At 40.8% G+C, this 20,908-nt stretch overlaps 1 protein-coding gene across 10 annotated transcripts in view; it reads right to left on the minus strand.

Moving 5' to 3' along the window:
• Window positions 1-20,908, minus strand: part of grip1 (glutamate receptor interacting protein 1) — a 92,515-nt gene that overhangs the window by 29,492 nt on the left and 42,115 nt on the right. For 7 of the 10 annotated variants that reach the window (XM_085770012.1, XM_085770009.1, XM_085770008.1 and 4 more), the window contains exons 2-11: window positions 13,896-13,976; window positions 10,961-11,096; window positions 9,821-9,966; window positions 8,921-9,004; window positions 8,728-8,803; window positions 7,792-7,937; window positions 6,561-6,708; window positions 5,131-5,300; window positions 2,653-2,790; window positions 1,464-1,613 (exon numbers count right to left, since the gene is read on the minus strand). In XM_085770012.1, coding sequence (XP_085626138.1) covers window positions 1,464-1,613; window positions 2,653-2,790; window positions 5,131-5,300; window positions 6,561-6,708; window positions 7,792-7,937; window positions 8,728-8,803; window positions 8,921-9,004; window positions 9,821-9,966; window positions 10,961-11,096; window positions 13,896-13,976 — 1,275 coding nt within the window. The remainder of the gene's footprint in view (window positions 1-1,463; window positions 1,614-2,652; window positions 2,791-5,130; window positions 5,301-6,560; window positions 6,709-7,791; window positions 7,938-8,727; window positions 8,804-8,920; window positions 9,005-9,820; window positions 9,967-10,960; window positions 11,097-13,895; window positions 13,977-20,908) is intronic. The other 3 variants (XM_085770013.1, XM_085770011.1, XM_085770004.1) reach the window with 2 other exon arrangements.

The following is a 20,908-nucleotide window of genomic DNA, read 5'->3' on the forward strand; positions in this document are numbered from 1 at the left end:
AATGAAATTTAAAGCAGAAGTAAGCGATCCGGTCGTTTTGGCTAATGCTGCGTTCCAGGCAGGCTTTTGAAACCGTAAATTACAGCTTCAAGTCACAACTTACGACTTTGTAGCGTTCCAGGCAACCCACTCGTGTTTCTCCGACCTGTTTTACCTGTGAAAGTCACTATAACGGCCACTCGTAACTTCTGACCCGTGAAGTCGTACCAGATCGAACTGGTACGACTTCACAGGTCGGAAAAACACGAGTTACGGGTTTCCTTGAACGCACCATAACAGTCCTCGTCCCTACGTCACCACATTCACGGCGTCCCTTGGCTGCACACACAGCCCTGCATGCCGTTCTCTCTCCTCATTGGATAAAAACTGTAGGATACGATAAATGTTTTCTCCTGGACTCAGAGCAGAGCAGAGTGACTGACAGACCCGTGTTTCAGTCCAAACACTCTATGTAAGTGATTGCTGTCGGAAGATATAACTATTTAAGACTTATATTAACACAAATATATCACTTACTTCTGCTTTAAGACCGACTTCATAATAAACACAAATAAACCCACTTTCCTATGTGATCCAAGGTAAAGTGACTGCTACATGAACATTGGGTTGTGTCTCTTTCCAGCTGTCCTTTCAAAATAAATGCATAAAAAGTCCGGAAAAAAAAAAAAAAACACTGATTCGGGAGCTGCTGGCGGTGAGAAATTTAGCGTTGACGGCCGCCACTAACTTCTCTATGTCGGATTGTTACCAATTATTTTGATATTTGAGACTAATTACAACCATAAAATACCACTTACCAAGTGTTAACATTTTTAAGACCTTTGAAAAATTGATTTAAGACATTTTAATGCCAATTAAGGCCTTGTTTTTAGATGAATGAATTCAATGTCTTTTTTAAGACTTTTTAAGGATCCGTAAGAACCCTGGCTCAGCTGACAGGGACAGCTGACGGCGGTAGCCAAGCTAACGGCAGCTAAGCTAACGCCGGTAGCTAAGCTAACATCAGGACGTCAGCTGTTAAAACCCTCCCGTTGTCGGACACGACATGAAACTACTCCAGTTAGCTCAGTCATGTTGGAACTCAGATATCCGCTGGAGAAAATATTTTTTCATGGAGCGTTTATTGAGTCACTGAGTTATTAAAGTTAAACAGGTAGCTAACCGTTAGCCCGGCTAATCTATGATAACCATGACTAATTACAAAAATGTGCACACGTAAATAGTAATGTTTGTCCAATCATTGGTTTTGTAAACTTTACAAACATCAGATTAGTCTAAACGGCGATATAGTGACATGAAAAATTAGATATATATATAGCGAAACTCTCGTCCGTCACTATTGTTCTCATGCTGGTTTTCTACCTGGAAGTAGTTGTAAACAACAAGGAGATTCGTCCTATAGACTAAAGGTCAAAGGTCAGAGGTCAGAGGTCAGAGGTCAGGCCTCAGGGGTCATTCCTCACGTGAGCTCTTGAAGTCCTTCTTCTTGTTCTTCCTCCTCATCAACGTTCCTCTGGGACTGGTGGGATACATGTTCCTGGGCAGCGTGCTCATGTTGAGGGACGAGAGACTATAGGCCGACATGGAGCCGGGAGAGAACGAGTGGCTGAGAGCTACAGAGAGAGAGGGGGAGAGGAGGAGGGGGGGGGAGGAGGGAGTAAGAGAGGGGGAGAGAGGGAAAGAGAGGAGGAGGGAGAGAGAGAGGGAGAGAGGGAAGAAAGGAGGGGGGGAGAGAGAGGAGGAAGAAGAGAGAGGGAAAGAAAGGAGGGGGAGAGAGGAAAGAAAGGAAGGGAGAGAGAGAGAGGAGGAAGAAGAGAGAGGGAAAGAAAGGAGGGGGAGAGAGGGAAGAAAGGTGGGGGAGAGAGAGAGGAGGAAGAAGAGAGAGGGGGAGAGAGGGAAGAAAGGTGGGGGAGAGAGAGAGGAGGAAGAAGAGAGAGGGAAAGAAAGGAAGGGGAGAGAGAGGGGGAGAGAGGAAAGAAAGGAGGGGGAGAGAGAGGGGGAGAGAGGGAAGAAAGGAGGGGGGAGAGAGAAGGAGAGAGTGAGAGGAGGGGGAGAAAGAGGGAGAGAGAAGGAAAGAAAGGAGGGAGAGAGAGAGGGGAGAGAAATGTGGAGAGAGAAAGAGAGAGAGAGGGGGGAGAAGAGAGAGAGAGAGGAGATGATGAACAGAGATCATTCTTTCAAAATAAAATTTTAGAGAGAGAGTGATAGAGAGAGAAGGAAGGACTTTCTTTCAAAATAAAATATGAAAGAGAGACAGATGATGATGATGATGAGATGAGGTCTGTCTTTCAAAATAAATCTGAAGAGGGCAAGAGGAGGAAGGAATGATGACTCTTTCAAAATAAAACAGAAAGAGAGAGAGAGGGAGAGAGGGAGGGAAAAATGACGAGCAGAGGCCTCACTTTCAAAATAAAAGCGTCAGAAAATGAGACGAATGGTGAGCGGCGGTCTTTGTTTCAAAATAAAAGAGCGAGACGTGATGAGTGGAGGTCTCTCCTTCAAAATAAAAGCGTGAGAAAATGAGAGGAGTGGTGAGTGGAGGTCTCTCCTTCAAAATAAAAGCGTGAGAAAATGAGAGGAATGGTGAGCGGAGGTCTCTCCTTCAAAATAAAAGACCCCACTTCAGAGAGAGAGAGAGGCAGGTGGACGTACAAGGGTTGTTTGTATGGCGGTTGTGCGATCTGGCAGCTGATTGGTCGGGGTGGTAGGTGTTGTAGTGGTAGGGGGGGAGGATGGGGGCGGAGCCTCCGGTCTCCCAGGGAAGGGGGCGGGGACTACGCTGCACCTTGACTGTACACACACACACACACACACAGATAGACATAACACAAACACACACACAGAAACACACACAGAGGACGGTGTTAAGGTTAAAAACAAAAGGAGAGGTTCAAGGTCGCTGCAGCGTCACGGCCGTATGAAAGATTACATGTTATTATGTTATGATGTAACCTTTCATACGGACAGAACATCACATATTAATCAGGGTCAGTTAAGGTGTTTATAGCATGCCGTGGTGCATTCAGGGACAGCTTGTCTTCATATGTGTGTTTATAATGTGCTGTGGTGCATTCAGGGACAGCTTGTCTTCATATGTGTGTTTATAATGTGCTGTGGTGCATTCAGGGACAGCTTGTCTTCATATGTGTGTTTATAATGTGTTATGGTGCATTCAGGGACAGTTTGTCTTTATATGTGCGAGTTTATAATGTGTTATGGTGCATTCAGGGTCAATCTGTCTTCATAAGTGTGTCTGTGTATGTGTTTATAATGTGCTGTGGTGCATTCAGGGACAGTCTGTCTTCATATGTGTGTGTGTTTATAATGTGCTGTGGTGCATTCGGGGACAGTTTGTCTTCATGTGTGTGTGTTTATAATGTCCTGTGGTGCATTCAGGGACAGTCTGTCTTCATAAGTGTGTGTGTTTAATGTGCTGTGGTGCATTCAGGGACAGTCTGTCTATATGTGTGTGTGTTTATAATGTGCTGTGGTGCATTCGGGGACAGTTTGTCTTCATATGTGCGTGTTTATAATGTCCTGTGGTGCATTCAGGGACAGTTTGTCTTCATAAGTGTGTTTATAATGTGTTATGGTGCATTCAAGGACAGTTTGTCTTCATTTATAATGTGTTATGGTGCATTCAGGAACAGTTTGTCTTTATAAGTGTGTTTAAAATGTGCTGTGGTGCATTCAGGGACAGTCTGTCTTCATATATGTGTGTTTATAATGTGTTATGGTGCATTCAGGGACAGTTTGTCTTCATATGTGTGTGTTTATAATGAGTTATGGTGCATTCAGGGACACTTTGTCTTCACATGTGTGTGTGTTTATAATGTGTTATGGTGCATTCAGGGACAGTTTGTCTTCATATGTGTGTGTTTATAATGTGCTGTGGGGCATTCAGGGTCAGTTTGTCTTCATGTGTGTGTTTATAATGTGCTGTGGTGCATTCGGGGAGAGTTTGTCTTTATATGTGCGAGTTTATAATGTGTTATGGTGCATTCAGGGTCAATCTGTCTTCATAAGTGTGTCTGTGTATGTGTTTATAATGTGCTGTGGTGCATTCAGGGACAGTCTGTCTTCATATGTGAGTGTTTATAGCATGCTGTGGTGCATTCAGGGACAGTTTGTCTTTATATGTGTGTGTTTATAATGTGCTGTGGTGCATTCAGGGACAGTCCGTCTTCATATGTGTGTTTATAATGTGTTATGGTGCATTCAGGGACAGTTTGTCTTCATATGTGTGTTTATAATGTGCTGTGGTGCATTCAGGGACAGTTTGTCTTCATATGTGTGTGTTTATAATGTGCTGTGGTGCATTCAGGGACAGTTTGTCTTCATATGTGTGTGTTTATAATGTGCTGTGGTGCATTCAGGGACAGTTTGTCTTTATATGTGCGAGTTTATAATGTGTTATGGTGCATTCAGGGACAGTTTGTCTTCATATGTGTGTTTATGATGTGTTATGGTGCATTCAGGGACAGTTTGTCTTCATATGTGTGTTTATGATGTGTTATGGTGCATTCAGGGACAGTTTGTCTTCATATGTGCGAGTTTATAATGTGTTATGGTGCATTCAGGGACAGTTGGTCTTCATATGTGTGTGTGTTTATAATGTGCTGTGGTGCATTCAGGGTCAGTCTGTCTTCATAACTGTGTGTGTGTGTGTTTATAATGTGCTGTGGTGCATTCAGGGACAGTTTGTCTTCATATGTGTGTGTTTATAATGTGCTGTGGTGCATTCAGGGACAGTCTGTCTTCATATGTGTGTGTGTTTATAATGTGCTGTGGTGCATTCAGGGACAGTTTGTCTACATATATGTGTTTATAATGTGCTGTGGTGCATTCAGGGACAGTTTGTCTACATATGTGTGTGTTTATAATGTGTTGTGGTGCATTCAGGGACAATCTGTCTTCATATGTGTGTTTATAATGTGCTGTGGTGCATTCAGGTACACTCCGTCTTCATGTGTGTGTTGTGGTGCATTCAGGGACAGTCTGTCTTCATAAGCGTGTATGTGTTTATAATGTGCTGCGGTGCGTCCTGGGCTGCGTTGGTGCTGTGCTGTGGTGCGTTCATGGCCCAGTGGATACGGTGTGTATTTACACCATGCCGGGCTGCGTTCGTACCGTGCTGCGGTGCGTTCAGGGCCGGTCGTGTCTGGTGCTGAGGCAGGATCTCCATGCGGACGGTCTGACAGGAGGCCGAGAGCAGCTGAGTGGCTTCGGCCAGAGAACAAAACTCCATCGACTTCCCGTCAACGGACAGGATGTGATCTCCTGCGTGAAGAGCACCACACCTACACACACACACACACACACACACACACACACACACACAATAGTTGGTTATACAGGTATATAATGAAAAAAACAAGTTGTATGACCTCATGTTTTCTGCAGGGAAGATGGCGGACAAGGGCGCCGCCATAAGTCCAGACCGGAAGTTGGTCTTCTTTTCGTGTATATTATTCGCCATTCACCATTCCACATCAAGGTTATTATAGTTTTAAAATTTTCATTAGTTTTCATTTTTATTTAGTTTTTCAATTTAGTTAGTTTTGCATTGTTCATTGAGGTTTTTATTTAGTTCTTGTTTTTTGGAAAAACGGTCCTTTTTATTTTTATTTCAGTTTACTGAAGTATTTTTCCACTTCTAGTTTTAGTTTTAATCTTAGTTTTAGTTAACTATAATAACCCTGCTCCATAACCAAAATATATATTTTTATTTTATATATATATTTTTTTTATTTGCAGTTACATATTTACGTAACTGCATAATTTACTAGTTAACTGACTCTAAGTCTTAACACGATTTTATACAGTATGTAAAACTGAGATGTTTGTAATTAGAAGTCTAAAATAATAGGGTTAGGGTTAAAGGGGGTCCCCAACTTTTTTGTAAATTTTTACCCCTTTTTTCTAGAATTTTTAAACCTTTTTTCTTTTTGAGAAATTTTTACCACTTTTTTCTAGAATTTTTAAACCTTTTTTTTTCAGAAGTTTTAAAAACAATTATAGATATTTTTTTACTTTTATATATTTTACCTCCACTTTTTCTAGATTTTAAAAAAAACTTTTTTGAGAATTTTTTATCACTTTTTTCTAGAAATTTTTTTACTTTTTTTTTTTTTTTTTTTTTAAGGAATCTTACCACTTTTTTCTAGAATGTAAAAATGTTCTACACCTTTTAAAATTCACGCCCTTATTTGAACGTACATTGACTAAAAAAGTAACTTTCTTCAGTCTCAGAACAAATATTTGTGTATTTCTGGCGTTTGCTTCAAAATCTTGTCCAATGGGTGGCCCGTGGTCTAATTTGTGTCAATTTAGGGTCCTTGATGTAAAAAAAAGTTTGAGAACCACTGTGTTAGATAACACGTCACACTATTTAGATGATAATTAAAACACTCTTTCTCTTAACATCCCATCTCTTTGTATGTATCAATCATATCCTCGTATCGTCTCCATAGTCTCTTCTATCTACCGTTTGAACGCAGCGCAGAATATCAGAATATCAGAAGAAGTATCAAGAGACACAGCCTCTCCGTGTCACGTACCTGTCTGCTATGCTGGCTGGTTTCACCTTGTCGATGATGATGACCTGTTTGCTGCAGAACATGGAGGTGGACAGAGCGACGCCCAGACTGGAGCCCGCCGCCTTGGCGACCTCCACCAGCAGCGGCCCCGACGCCGTGGCAACCGAGTCTGACGAAGGAGGGAAGTGGGGGGAAACAGACAGATTTTTGAACGACGGTGTCCCACAGGGTTCAATCCTGGGCCCGGGTTAATTTCACATCACAACGTCAAATTACACTGCTCAAAAGAATAAAGGGAACACTTAAACAACACATTGTAACTCCAAGTATATCACACCTGTGTGAAATCAACCTGGGATGATAACTTTGATTTACATTGATCATAATTTTTATGTTATTTTGTTCTCAACACACTCTACTATATATTGAATAACGATTTTAAACTGCAATATTTCATTAATTGAGATCTAAGATGTGTTGTTTAAGTGTTCCCTTTATTTTTTTGAGCAGTGTATTTATCTTTATACTGAAATATCTTCTTTAATAACAGCTGTTAAGTAACAATCATCCTCATTATTGATTATTGATTAAGCTTCTCGATGAGTACAGCATGAAATAAATGTTAAAATAAATGTTGCCGTAGCAGTCGAGTCTGACGAATGGGGGAAACAGAGAAATTTTTGAACGACGGTGTCCCACAGGGTTCAATCCTGGGCCCGGGTTTATTTCACACATTGCATCATATTATTGATCTAGAAACTGAAATATCGTCTTCAATAAGAGCTGAAAGTAATAATAATTCTCATTATTGATTATTGATTAAGCTTCTCGATGAGTAAAGCGTAAAATAGATGTTAAAATAAATGTTGCACCGACGCTGTAGAAACCGAGTCTGACGAAGGTAAGTGGGGAAACAGACAAATTTTTGAACGACGGTGTCCCACAGGGTTCAATCCTGGGCCCGGGTTAATTTCACACATTGCATCAAATTATTGATCTAGAAACTGAAATATCTTCTTCAATAAAAGTTGAAAAAGTAATAATAATCCTCATTATTGATTATTGATTAAGCTTCTCATATGAGTGCATCATGAAATAAATGTAAAATAAATACATAATAAAGAAAAGATATTAAAATTATCTGGGATAAGCAACAAGAAACTGATCCGACCTTTGAGACGATCAATTTCTTATTGATTTAATTGATGTATTTATTGATTGGTAAAGTCGGGAGCGGAGAGAAGGAACTGACCCATCACTGAGACGTCGTACTCGATCAGCAGCGTGGCCTCCTGCCCGCACTGCTTCAGGATGCTCATGGCCTCCGACAGCGTGCTGCCATGGAGACGGATCCCATCGATGCTTAGCAACCGATCGCCCGGTTTGACAGTTCCTTCCCTGGAGAGAGAGAGAGAGAGAGAAGAGATGATGATGATGAACAGAGGTCTTTCTTACAAAATAAAATCTCAGACAGAGAGAGAGTGATGATGAATGGTGAATGGTGCTGTCTCTTTCAAAATAAAACTTAAGAACCTCTTTTATTTTTTTCAAAATAAAATGTTAAAGAGAGAGACATGATGAGCCTTTTAAAATAAAATTCCAAAAGGACAGAGAGTGATAGAGAGAGAAGGAAGGACTCTCTTTCAAAATAAAATATGAAAGAGAGACACATGATGATGAGTGGAGGTCTGTCTTTCAAAATAAAAGCTTCAGAAAATGAGACAGGTGTGATGAACTGGGGTCTCTCTTTCAAAATAAATCTGAAGAGGGCAAGAGGAGGAATGATGACTCTTTCAAAATAAAACAAAGAGAGAGAGAGAGAGAGAGAGAGAGAGAGAGAGAGAGAGGGAAAAATGACGAGTGGAGAGGTCTCTCTTTCCAAATAAAAGCCTCAGAAAATGAGGCGAATGCTGAGCGAGGGTCTCTCTTTCAAAATAAATCTTAAGAGGGCAAAGGGAATGATATCTCTTTCAAAAGAGAGAGAGAGGGGGAAAAATGACGAGTGGAGAGGTCTCTCTTTCAAAATAAAAGCTTCAGAAAATGAGGCGAATGGTGGGCGAAGGTCTCTCTTTCAAAATAAAAGTATGGCGGCTGTGTGATCTGGCAGCTGCTCAGTTTAATATTAGATATATTTATTTTTTTCGTCTCATCAGAAGACTCAAACCGTGAAAGGTCAGAGGTCAGTCACCTGTCAGCCGGTCCACCTGGCCTGATGGTTGTTATGACGATGGGGCGAGACTTGTTCCTGTCTTCATGGGCTCCACCTGCAGAATATTTAAATTTAAATTTATTTATCTATCCTTTGTTTTTCTTACACACACACACACACACACACACACACACACACACACACACACACATACACACTGATCCTTCCTCACCTCTGATGACGAAGCCGAAGCTGTTTCCTTCTTTGTGAAGCGTGACCTCCACGTTCTTGAACATGACCCCTGACCCCTGCACTGCTGCAACACAACAACAACATCAACATCACATCTGACTGACTTCAACCTGCTACTTTTTTAAAAAACACACAAATCTTTAACCTTAATCTAAAAAAATATCTATTTTTATAGAAGAATTCATGGTTTTAAAAATATTTCTTCACTTTTTACACACAGTCTTAAACCACAGTTGTGTTTAATTCATAACAATCCGATCAATAATCCGTCTAAACAGTCTGATACACATCAGCAATAACAACGACAGTGTTTTCATTCTGCCATGAATCATAGATGAAGGTCACTGTTAAATGAGATCACCTGTCAATCACAGTTAAAGTCTCACGCTGCAGCTCAGAGAAACGTCTGTGTGCTTCAAAGTTAGAGCTGAAACATTTAGTCAATCAACTGATCAATTAATCGAGGAAAGTAATGATATTTATGGGAAATTAAGCGATCTCTATAATTGACTGATAGAGAAATGAATCTGCAGCTTTACCAATTATAAAAAATTAAAAGCTGTTCTTCCCACCGTGTCTCCTCAGGATATTTAAATAAAGTTATTGTATTTTTAATCTGTCTGTTCTTTTATGGCTCTTTCTTACTTTTTTCTAAATTATTCTAATTTAAATTATTCTTTTTTATCATTATTTTTAATTCTCATTACGTTTTTCTTAACCACTTTGTGCTCCATGTCTTGTATGTAAATCACTGTGCAGCACTTTGCTATATAAATTAAGTGGATTGGATTAGAAAGTTATGTTCATATGAATCCAACTCACTGATGAGGGTTTATTATTACGTTACTAATGCCTAATGTCTAATATGACTGGCACTTACAGACGGGCGGCAGTTCGTACTCGACCTCCAGGACGACGCGCTCGCCGACGTTCTTCAGCAGACTGATGATCTCGTCGTGTCTGAACTTGGCGAGGTTGATGCCGTTGACGGAGCGGATGTAGTCGCCCACGTTCAGCTGGTCGCTCCTGAAAAACAAACAGTCAGAACAGAACGGTCGCTGGTTATCATCAAAACTTACAGTGGTTTGTTATATTCTCACTCCGTTCTTAAAGGGACAGTTCAACATTTTGGCAAATTAGGCCCATTGCCATAATCCCTATAGTCATAGCAGTGGGTTTGTTACCTTTAATTGTCGGTGCAAGCTATTTTTAGAACGGCGGAGCAGAGCCGCGAGCTGCTCAGAGCTACGCTACGGAGGCTCATTATGGGATTTCTTGGTTTCCCTCATCAAACTCATCAAATACACAATCCAACAACTCCACAACGCTCTGGTGGACAAGTTGTGAGCTGCACATTCACCACGCTATGAGATAATAACACAACGTTACCACACAGAGTTGTTTTAGAGGGAAATTCATGCAAAACCGCTGATGCATGTTCCCGTCGGGGGCAGTTTTTCATCAAGCAGTCTCTGTATTTTACCAAGAAATCCCATGAGCCTCCGTAGCGTAGCTCTGAGCATCTTGCGGCTCTGCTCCGCCGTTCTAAAAACAGCTTGCACCGACAATTAAAGGTAACAAACCTACTGCTATGACTATAGCGATTATGGCAATGGGCCAGTTTGCCAAAATGTTGAACTATCCCTTTAAACTTTTGTAGAATAATGCTTAAACTCCAACACAGATCTTGGTTCAGTGGGCGAGACGTTGTTCTACAGCTAAGAGTCGTGACTTCAGTCGTTCACTTCATTAAAAAATAAATTTATTCTATTGCTTATCAGTGAAAAAATTCTGAATATCGGCCGATATTATCTGCCATGCCGATAATCGGTCTATCCCTAATTTTTAATAGCTCATTTAAATTTCAAATTAAAAGTCTATGAACAGTTAAAGTAACAATATCACATGTGCTGTGAAAGTGGGAGGAGCCTGAGACAGAAACAGATTCTTCCACCTTTGATTAAACAGCTCAAGAAGAAGTGAATGAAACAGACTAGACGAGACGACGATGTGTTGTTACCTGGCAGCGATGCCGCCCTGTCGCAGGTTCGATACCCGGGGTTTCCCATCTTTGTCGATGCCGCCCGACACCGTCAGTCCGAGCGTCGTCCCCTCCTTCTTCATCAGCTCCACCACCGAGCAGCCCCGAAACTCGTCTGCATCACAAGACGACGACAACGAGGACACGTGATTGGTTCTTTCTGGCCATAAAACCTTCTTTTTTTTTTTTTTTAAATGTATTTATTCCACTTCATGTTCGTCCAGTTTCCTGCCTCTCCGACTCTCTCGCAGAGAAATAAAGAAAGGAATCGTCTGGACAAAGAGAGAAGTGGAGTCATTTTCTATTCTGTCGTCCATCTATATTTCATCAAAGGCCTGAAATATTTAGCAGCGGCAGAGACGGACGGAGAGAGAGAGAGAGAGAGGAGGAGGTTTCAGAGCAGATCGGCTACGACGTCCGACCGCGACCGCTCCTCAGGTGATAAAACACAGAGCAGAGAGGAGTTTTATTGAAATGTCGTATTTTAATATTAATCTGACCAGACTTGAGCCTCTGTGGTTCAGACAGGATTAAGTCTTCTGATCTGTGGGCAGCGAGCGGCATTGTCTCCTTCTCCTCCCCTCGTCTTCCTCCTCCAAAGAGGCTTTAACTCTCTGTCCTTTTCACCTTCTCTAAAACGTCAGCACTGACTCGCAGTCGGAGGATGAAGGAAAGAAAAAAAAAACTCAAAAAAATCTTTGATCCCAAAAAGAAAAAAGAAAAAAAGAAAAGTGAGATGAACCAGTTTCCTGAAGGAACGGAGGAGAAACTTAAAGCTGAAGGAAGATGGAGTACAACAGAGTTTTGTCAAAGCTTCTGGATTTTTAGATTTTTACTATAAATATGAATAAATTCCTCTGAGCTCAGATGAATAAACTCAACACCTCCAGTTCCTCTGAAGCTCAGTCTGTTTGTTATCAAACTCAAACTGGGTCTGAACCTTTGTCACAGTGTTGTGTTGTGGTACTCGAGACCCATTGGCGTTGGAAGCAAAAAAGAAAAAGGAAAAGTGGGTGGGTGGGTCCTCCTCTGGAAAATCTATAGAAAAACTTTTAGACGCCATTTCTGCCTTTCAATTAAAGGCCCCATGGCATGAAAAATGTGATTTTGGTTATTTTTTGGTGCTTGGGGAGGTCTCTGGGCCACGTATATACTGCCCCATGCATCAAACTGGTCATAAACGGAGAAACACACACCGCCCATTTGTAGGAACTGTCTCTTTAAGACGAGCGGATAGCACTTCCTCCTTTTTGTGATGTCACACACAAGGTAACTCCGCCCACTGCGCCCGGTTGTTTTTTTCCAATTTTTATGAATGCAGCTTAGGTTTCAGTTACTTGCCTGTGATTGGCCCGACCACACGCCACTCAAAAACAGTCAGCCAATCAGACAAGAGGTTGTCATTCTCTTTTCTGATTGGCCAAATGACCTGTGCCTGCTAGAGCTCCAGAAAGAGGCAACAGAAAGGGGCAGTAGAAACCATATTAAGCAGATCACAGGTACTCAAAACCAATGATACATCTCGTTAGGGATATCAGCAGGTAAATAAACCCAGAGAAAAGTGCACAGCATGGGGCCTTTAAGCTTCAATTAAGCTCAGTGCTCCAGAAAAACTTCATATCCTAATGCTTTTAAAAGCCAAGTGGACACATTTTAAAGAATTCATTTTAAGGGATGCACATTTTGTGTTTTTTTTTTGACCAATAAGATGCTTAATGTGACTCGGCTTGTGTGGATCGGCAACCCAATCCTCTATCGGCAACATTTATAGCCACTTAGGAGCCAAACAACACAATGTTTTGTTGTTTCTTATACTGGCACGGTTCTTACAGATGATACACATACAGATCTCGAAATAAACGCTACAATGCAACAGGCGGGAGCAGCGAAAAAACGGCGCAAAGTTTCATTTATAGAGTCTGAATAAGCAAATCAAGTGGACCTGAGATTATAAATCCCTTCATTCCAGTCTGAGGACTCGTGGTTTCTGATTAAATGTAGGATTCAATTGAAGATCGTCCTTCATCACCATCATCATCATGTATAATATAATAAGGCGTTGAATAACTTTGCTCCAATGTATCTCAGTCATCTATTAACCACTTCAACTTCAAGTTTAGGGTTAAGGTTCGTCTGAGTCTGAGTGTGTTTGAGCTCTCAGTTTGACTTTCTGTGCTGCTCCTGTTCCAAAGTTGATTTTATTTTGGTCCTCAACCTGTTTTTTATTTATTTTAGAAGTCTCTTGGTGGAAAAGGTTGTAGAAGGTGATCTAAAAAAGAACATTTCCTTACGTATGTGTTCTTCCTGTGAAGGTTAGAGAGTTTGCTGGATTTACATTTCTCTCTCTTTGGGGTTATTTCTTGGTCTTGACCACAACATCGCTTTACCATCGGTTCTCTGAAGCTCTTCCACCGGTTTAAACTGGTTCTCAGCAGCTCCTTCAGTTTTTTTTTTTAGTTTTTTTTTATCTATCTATTTATCTAGTATCTTTATCTTCAGACGTTTGGCCGGCAGCTTCAGCAGCCGATTCTGATCCTGATTACAGCGTTCAGACAGAAGTTGCAAGTAGGACAGCAGCTCCAGGTGGGAGGAGATAAACTACTACTGCAAGCGTCTTCCTGCAGGTCACAACCATCAGTGTGTGTATGTGTCTGAGTGTGTGTGTGTGTGTGTGTGTGTGTGTGTGTGTGTGTGTGTGTGTGTGTGTGTGTGTGTTCGCTCTATTTTCAGAGCTGTTGTCTTCATCAGTGCTTTATTAGCTCTGATGGTGGAACGACACAGAAACAATCAGAACAAATGGAGATGGCAGCGATGGACGCAACGAACGACATAATTAACTATAATGTGGTGAAACAACAAGTGTGTGTGTGTGTGTGTGTGTGTGTGTGTGTGTGTGTGTGTGTGTGTGTGTTACCTGGTATACTCTGCCTCCGGATGGCCAGCGCTCCATCTGGAGGTCTCGACCCGGCAGAGTGTTTGGTGTACGGCCCCTCATCTGAAACACAAGAGCAAACACCCAACACACATTAATAAACACAGTAACACACACACACACACACACACACACACTGGTTCTGAAGGTCTACCAGTTCCTTAACCGGTTTCAGACTTGCACTGGGCCAGTTTCTTCAACTGGTTCTGAAGGTAAACCAGTTCCTCTATCTGACTCTGAAGGTCGAAGAGTCTCCCTATCTGACCAGTTTCTTCATCTGACTCTGAAGGTAAACCAGTTCCTCTGACTGGATCTGAAGGTCTATTGGTCAATCCAACTGGTTCTGAACCTCTACCAGTTCCTCTAACTGGTTTCAGACTTGCACTGGGCCGGTTTTGTCAACTGTTTCTTAAGGTAAACCAGTTCCTCTATCTGACTCTGAAGGTCTAAGAGTTCCCCTATCTGACCAGTTTCTTCATCTTTCTCTGACTGGTTCTTTACTTTACTTTATTTATTTCTCACGACCATGCAAGTGGTATGGAGCACAAACAATAAAACAGTACAAATAATCAGACATAGCAAGAGGCAGTGGAGGCTATACATACTTTGTGCATACATCTCTGACCAGGACAGAGCAAAAACTGTCACTTAAACAGAGGAAGGACACGTTTCAGAAAAGCACCTAGCTTATAAATAACTTTTGTTTTATCAGACTGTAATAACAAAATTAGTTTAAACATAGATGGGCGACAAACATAGTATTTAGGGAGGTATTTTTCTCTTAGATATACAATACATGTGTTCTTGCATTCAAACAAAACATGGAACTCATCACCAATCTGGCCATCTTTGCATAGATCACATAACCTCCGACTTCTGAAGGTCTACTGGTTAATCCAACTGGTTCTGAACCTCTACCAACTGGTTCTTCTTCTCCATCACCAGTTCCTCTAACCTGTCCCACAGCTCAACCAGAACCAGGTCCATTGAATGGTTTCCAAGCTTGACCAGTTTCTTAAACTGGTTCTGAGGATCTATCTTTATCTTCCCACCACTTTATACCAGTCAGTGCGTCTAACTGGTTCCACATGTCGACCAGTTACTTCACCTGGTTCTGGAGGTAAACCAGTTCTTCTATCTGACTCTGAAGATCTAAGACTCCCTCCACCTCGCTGTTAAAGCTCCAGTTGGTAAGTTGACGAAAGTGAAAGTAAACTCCGCGACTTGGTCGGAAATTTCAAGACAATACTCCGTCAGGTCCCTTTATGAACCTCTGCCAAGCGCCCCACACACACACAGACACACACAAAGTAGCCATGAACGCACCCACAGAGAAAAAAAAAAAAAAAAAAAAGATGTACCGTATCCATAGCACGACGTGTAGGAGCGGTGATTGGCTGCTCCTCCTGCTCCCTCTACCTGACTGGTGGAGAATCGTCGGGCGCGGTGGATTTTGGCAAATACGATTACAGGCTGTAGGTGGAGCCAGAGGAGTTGGATTTTGTCCTAAATTACTCATTTAATGTCTGACCATCAGAATATAGTGACAGTTCCAGCAAATATGACTGAATAATTGTTACCAACTGAAGCTTTAAAGGGACAACGAGGAGTTTTGGAAAAGCAGACATAACAGACTCATGTTTTCATTCATCAAGTTTTCATTCATCAACGCTGCCGAAACGGCGATTCGGCGGCATTATTCTCATGACTCGCCGCAAAACCAAAAGTAAGGAAACGCTGGTCGGCTCGCCCAGCATTTCCACCACCACTAATAATAACAAAATAACCATAGAGACAAAACGATATATTTATCGAAAATGGGCCCATTAACAAGTGGTAACGTAGATTCATCCACATTAATATGAGACTTTTTCGTTTACTTTTTCATTCTGCCGATGGAGAAACTCCTTGTTGTCCCTTTAACTTTGCCCAGTTTCTTCATCTGGTTATGAAGGTCTATTGGTTAATCCAACGGGATCTGAAGGTCAACCAGTTCCCATAACTAGATAACAAACTTTGCCCAGTTGCTTTAAATGGTTGTGAAATTCCAACAGGTTTTATGGTTCCGAATTTCTACCAGTTTCTCCAACTGGTTCTTCAGTATTACCAGTTCCTCTAACCTGTGTCACAGCTCAACCAGAACCAGATCCTTTGAATGGTTTCAAAGCTTGACCAGTTTCTCTATCTGGTTCTGAGGATCTATCTTTATACCAATCAGAGCCTCTTCTTCACCTTGGCTCCAATAAAAACCAACACAGTTACAGTTTTTGTTGATCTTTGACCAGTTTGAGTCCAAACAAACACAGAAAGAGACAGAAACTTCCCTGATGTCAGTATCTAGAGAGTGAAACGTCCTTGATAGACTCCCATAATGCATCTGTACTCACCATCATCATCATCAGACAGTGCAGAGCTCCCACTACAGAAATACATCTCTACTAATTAATTATAAAGAAAAACCTAATGGGGACGCTGCTGTAATCGGTGAATTAAAAGCTTCCTGGCATCACTGGCCAGTCATTCAGCACGTTAGCAGCCCGAGCTCCCGCCACGCCGCTCGTTAAGGCCTAATGAAGCTCTGGACGTTAACGGAGCGACTCCTCCTCATCACTTATCTGACTGTCGGCCTCACGGAGCGAAGCTGCAGCAGCCGGCGCTCCGCTCATGAATAAAAAGCAGTCCAGTCCAGTCCAGTCCAGTCCACCAGCCACAGAGGTGACCTCATCAGTCACTGACCAATCCCTGTGGACGACACTGTGGCCTAAGCTAAGTCTGGACCAATCACAGCGGCCCGATGGGACAACTCCCTGATGATGTCATTGCCGAGGATGGATGAGGCGTATGACTTGTTGTTTTTTTTCTTCTGTTTGCTGAGACATACTATGATGTCATGTGGACGAGTGTTGATGCAGAGATGTGGTCAGATCTGTGTTGTGATTGGATGTCAGTGGATTGATTGATTGATTGATTGATTGATTGATTGATTGACAGCTCTAGAGGCGTGATAGAAATAAATGAAACTCACAACATCCTCAGTTCACACAGCTGATAAACAAATGACATCAAGTTACAACCACGAAACTGTAGCAGGAAACACAGACCTGATCGCGATTAATCGATTAGTTTTACTAATAAGACATTGATCGGAAACGTTACAGTCGTTCGTTACTGATTCTGACGATACAATGCAACTTTGATAACGAGTTCAGTTCGCATTTAAAAGAGGAACCACTTCCTCTCGTCTCAGCCGACCACCGGATCCATTAACTTAATATTGATCTGAATATTTCAATCATCACATTATCATCGACCGGTTTGTTTCCGTTCTGCTGCCTCAGCAAAATGTCGAACACTCAGAGTTACCGGTATTTCATGTCATGTGATCGTCTGTGTTTCATCCGACAGGTCAACGGTTGGTCTGAGCTTTAATGATGATCGAACAGTTTTATTTCTTTGCCAGATGTTATGGTTTTACCTTCAAAATATCATATATATCCTAAACTTAAACCTCAGTTAATGTAGCGAGTCTGAGTTAAACCAGGTTTACTAATGTAGGTTTAGGTTGAACTTCAATTAAACTAGGTTTACTGACGCAGGTTTAGGTTAAACTTAAGTTAAACTAGGTTTACTTTTACAGCAAATTTGAGGTAAACCCTGGTCAAACTAAAAATCAGCTTCAGTGAAACTAGGTTTACAGCAGGTTTAATTTAAACCTCAATTAAACCAGGTTTACTGCTGCAAGTTTGGGTTAAACCAGGTTGACATCAGGTTTAAGTTAAACATTTAGGTTTACAGCAAGTTTGATGTAAATCTCAGTCGAAACCAGGTTTAAATTAGTTAATCCTCAATTAGACCAGGATTACTCGTGTAGGTTTAAGTTAAACTTCAGCTAAACCAAGATTACAACAAATTCAAGTTGAAGATTTAATCCAGCAAATTTCAGGTAAACCCTGGTCAAACCAGGTTTAAAACAGGTTTACATTAAACCTCCTTAAACCAGGTTTACTGATGCAGGTTTAAGTTAAACCAGGTTGACAACAGGTTTAAATAAAACAGTTAACCAAGGTTTACAGCATGTTTTATATAAACATTAGTCAAACCAGGTTTACAGGAGGTTTAGTTAAACCGGATTTACTAATGCAGGTTTAATTAAGTTAAACACTTAAACCAGGTTTACAGCAAGTTAAACCGGGGTTGAGTCTAAACCACAGTAACGGAGGTCCAGTGATCATGTGACTTAAGCTCAGACGTTTAAACCTGAGCTGAGGTTTAAACCCGACTCTGTAGCTGTTTCTATTCTGGTCGTCGTTTTGCTTCTATTTTATTTCGGTCTCGTTTATTCTAATCTGCTCCAGATCTTTTTTTCTTTTTCTTTTTTTTCTCCCCCCCCCCTCTCTTCCTCTTATGTTTGGTTCAGGCAGCTGAGCTCAGACACACAATGAGACTGTTAACACACACACACACACACACCAACCATAGCTAACAGGAGATGAAAGCCTCCTCCTCCTCCTCCTCCTCCAGATGTAGGACAGCAGCCTCTCTCTCTCTCTTATTCTACAAACTGCCACGTTATATAATATAAATACTTTTAGCTCCTCTTATCGAGCTGTAATTGTTTAACAAGGTCACACACACTCTTAGACACCGAGCGTCTGAATCTGAATCTGAATCCAGCCTCAGTCAACAACGGCCCGACCGGCGCCACCCTCAGGCTGGAGACGTTACAACAACAGCAGCAGTAAAAAAACAAACAAAAAAAACAAACACGACGACAGACAGCTGGTTTTATTTTCCAGGTTGTTCCCTGGAAACTTTCCTCGTAGGATCTGATATCTGATCACCAGGATGTTTTCAAAGTGTCAGCTGTTATATTTACAAGCTTTAAAGAGGAAATTATGGAATGATGTCGTAGGTAAGAGAAGAATATTTCATAAAAATATCCATCAAAAAGAAAATCAATCTCCGTTTCCTGTCTGTGTGTCTCACTGTGAGGTTTTACTATTAAATAAAAGGTGAATAAATAACCACAACAATCAATAATCAATGGAATAATAATAATAAAGTTAGATAAACCTGAACTACCGGTAGTTAATATGATGTTTGACACCGTGTTTAAAGGAAACCAGATAAAAACAGACAAAACAAGACGAGGAGTTAAGGTGACCTTCAACAGCAGGTCACACACACACACTACAAACACACACACACTGTTGGAAACTATATTTTCTGTGTTTTGCTGTTTCTGTTTCTATTAATGTCACTAAACTTCATTTTTTGCTTCACTACATGTTTCTGACATGTGACAAGTCAGGAATAGAACTAGAATAGAACTATAAATAGACGTAAAAATCACCACAAATAGATGGAAAATGAGACACAAAGACACACAACATGGCAACCTGACAACAAAAAGTTGCAAATTAACCACAAAAGAGACAGAAAATGACCATCAAGACACAAAACGACCACAAAGAGCCACAACAGTGACAAAACGACCGCTTGGAGACACAAAATGCTGCAAAGAGACACACAAATGATGACAATGAGACACAAAAGTCGCATAAACAGACAAAAACAACACGACAGAATGAGGAAATCAAAGTTTGATCCGACACCAATGAACCTGCTCAGCCCTGTCACTGATTAGTCTATTGATAATAGTTTGATTAATCAATCAATCAGTGCTGATGACAGGATCAACTAAATAAACTCAATTATTTTACCACTGAGTGAAGAAAATCACATGATAATCACATAATTGTGAGGAGAGAGAGCTGGAAACTGTTGACATTTGGTTCATTTTTACAGATTTAAAAGCGATTTATCTCTAATCTGAGGATAAATTAACACTGGCTGTCGTGAGAATAAACCTTTTTAATGTGCTGATAATGAAGCTGCACAAAAACACACACACAAAAACAGAAAAAAAGAAAGAAAAAGTTAAACTTCAATTAAACTAGGTTTACTGACGCAGGTTTAGTTTAAACTTAAATTAAACTAGGTTTACTAGGTTTACTTTTACAGCAAATTTGAGGTAAACCCTGGTCAAACCAGGTTTAAAATCAGCTTCAGTGAAACTAGGTTTACAGCAGGTTTAATTTAAACCTCAATTAAACCAGATTTTCTGCTGCAAGTTTAAGTTAAACAGTCAAACCAGGTTTAAGTTAAACCAGGATTACTGATGTAGGTTTACGTTAAACTTCAGTTAAACCAGGTTTACGACAAGTTCAAGTTAAACAGTTAATCCAGCAAATTTCAGGTAAACCCTGGTCAAACCAGGTTAGCAGGTTTACATTAAACCTCACTTAAAACAGGTTTAATTTAAACCTCAGTTAAACCAGGTTTACTGATGCAGGTTTAAATTAAACTTAAGTGAAACTAGCTTTATAGCAGGTTTAATTTAAACCTCAATTAAACCAGGTTTACTGCTGCGAGTTTGGGTTAAACAGTCAAACCAGGTTTAAATTAAACCTCAGTTAAACCAGGATTACTGATGTAGGTTTACGTTAAACTTCAGTTAAACAAGGTTTACAACAAGTTCAAGTTAAACAGTTAATCCAGGTTTACAGGTTTGCAAGTTTGATGTAAATCTCAGTCGAAACCAGGTTTAAATTAACCCTCAATTAAACCAGGATTACAACAAGTTCAAGTTGAACATTTAATCCAGGTTCACAGTAAATTTCAGGTAAACCCTGGTCAAACCAAGTTTAAAACCAGGTTTAAGTTAAACCAGGTTTACAACAGGTTTAAATGAAACAGTTAACCAAGGTTTTACTGTACAGCATGTTTGATGTAAACATTAGCGAGTGGAGAAAATCATGATAATCACATCATCGTGAGGAGAGCTGCACAAAAACACACACACACAAAAACAAACACACACACACAAAAACAACAGAAAAACACCTGAAGCTCCAGAAACATCACGTCTGATTACACACACACTCTCTCTCTCTATCTCTCTCTGCCCTCCTTTTATCCTCTATCCTCACTCG

Source organism: Trachurus japonicus, chromosome 23 (assembly GCF_045865225.1).
Source record: "Trachurus japonicus isolate A0001 chromosome 23, Traja_1.0".
Lineage (NCBI taxonomy): Eukaryota > Metazoa > Chordata > Actinopteri > Carangiformes > Carangidae > Trachurus > Trachurus japonicus.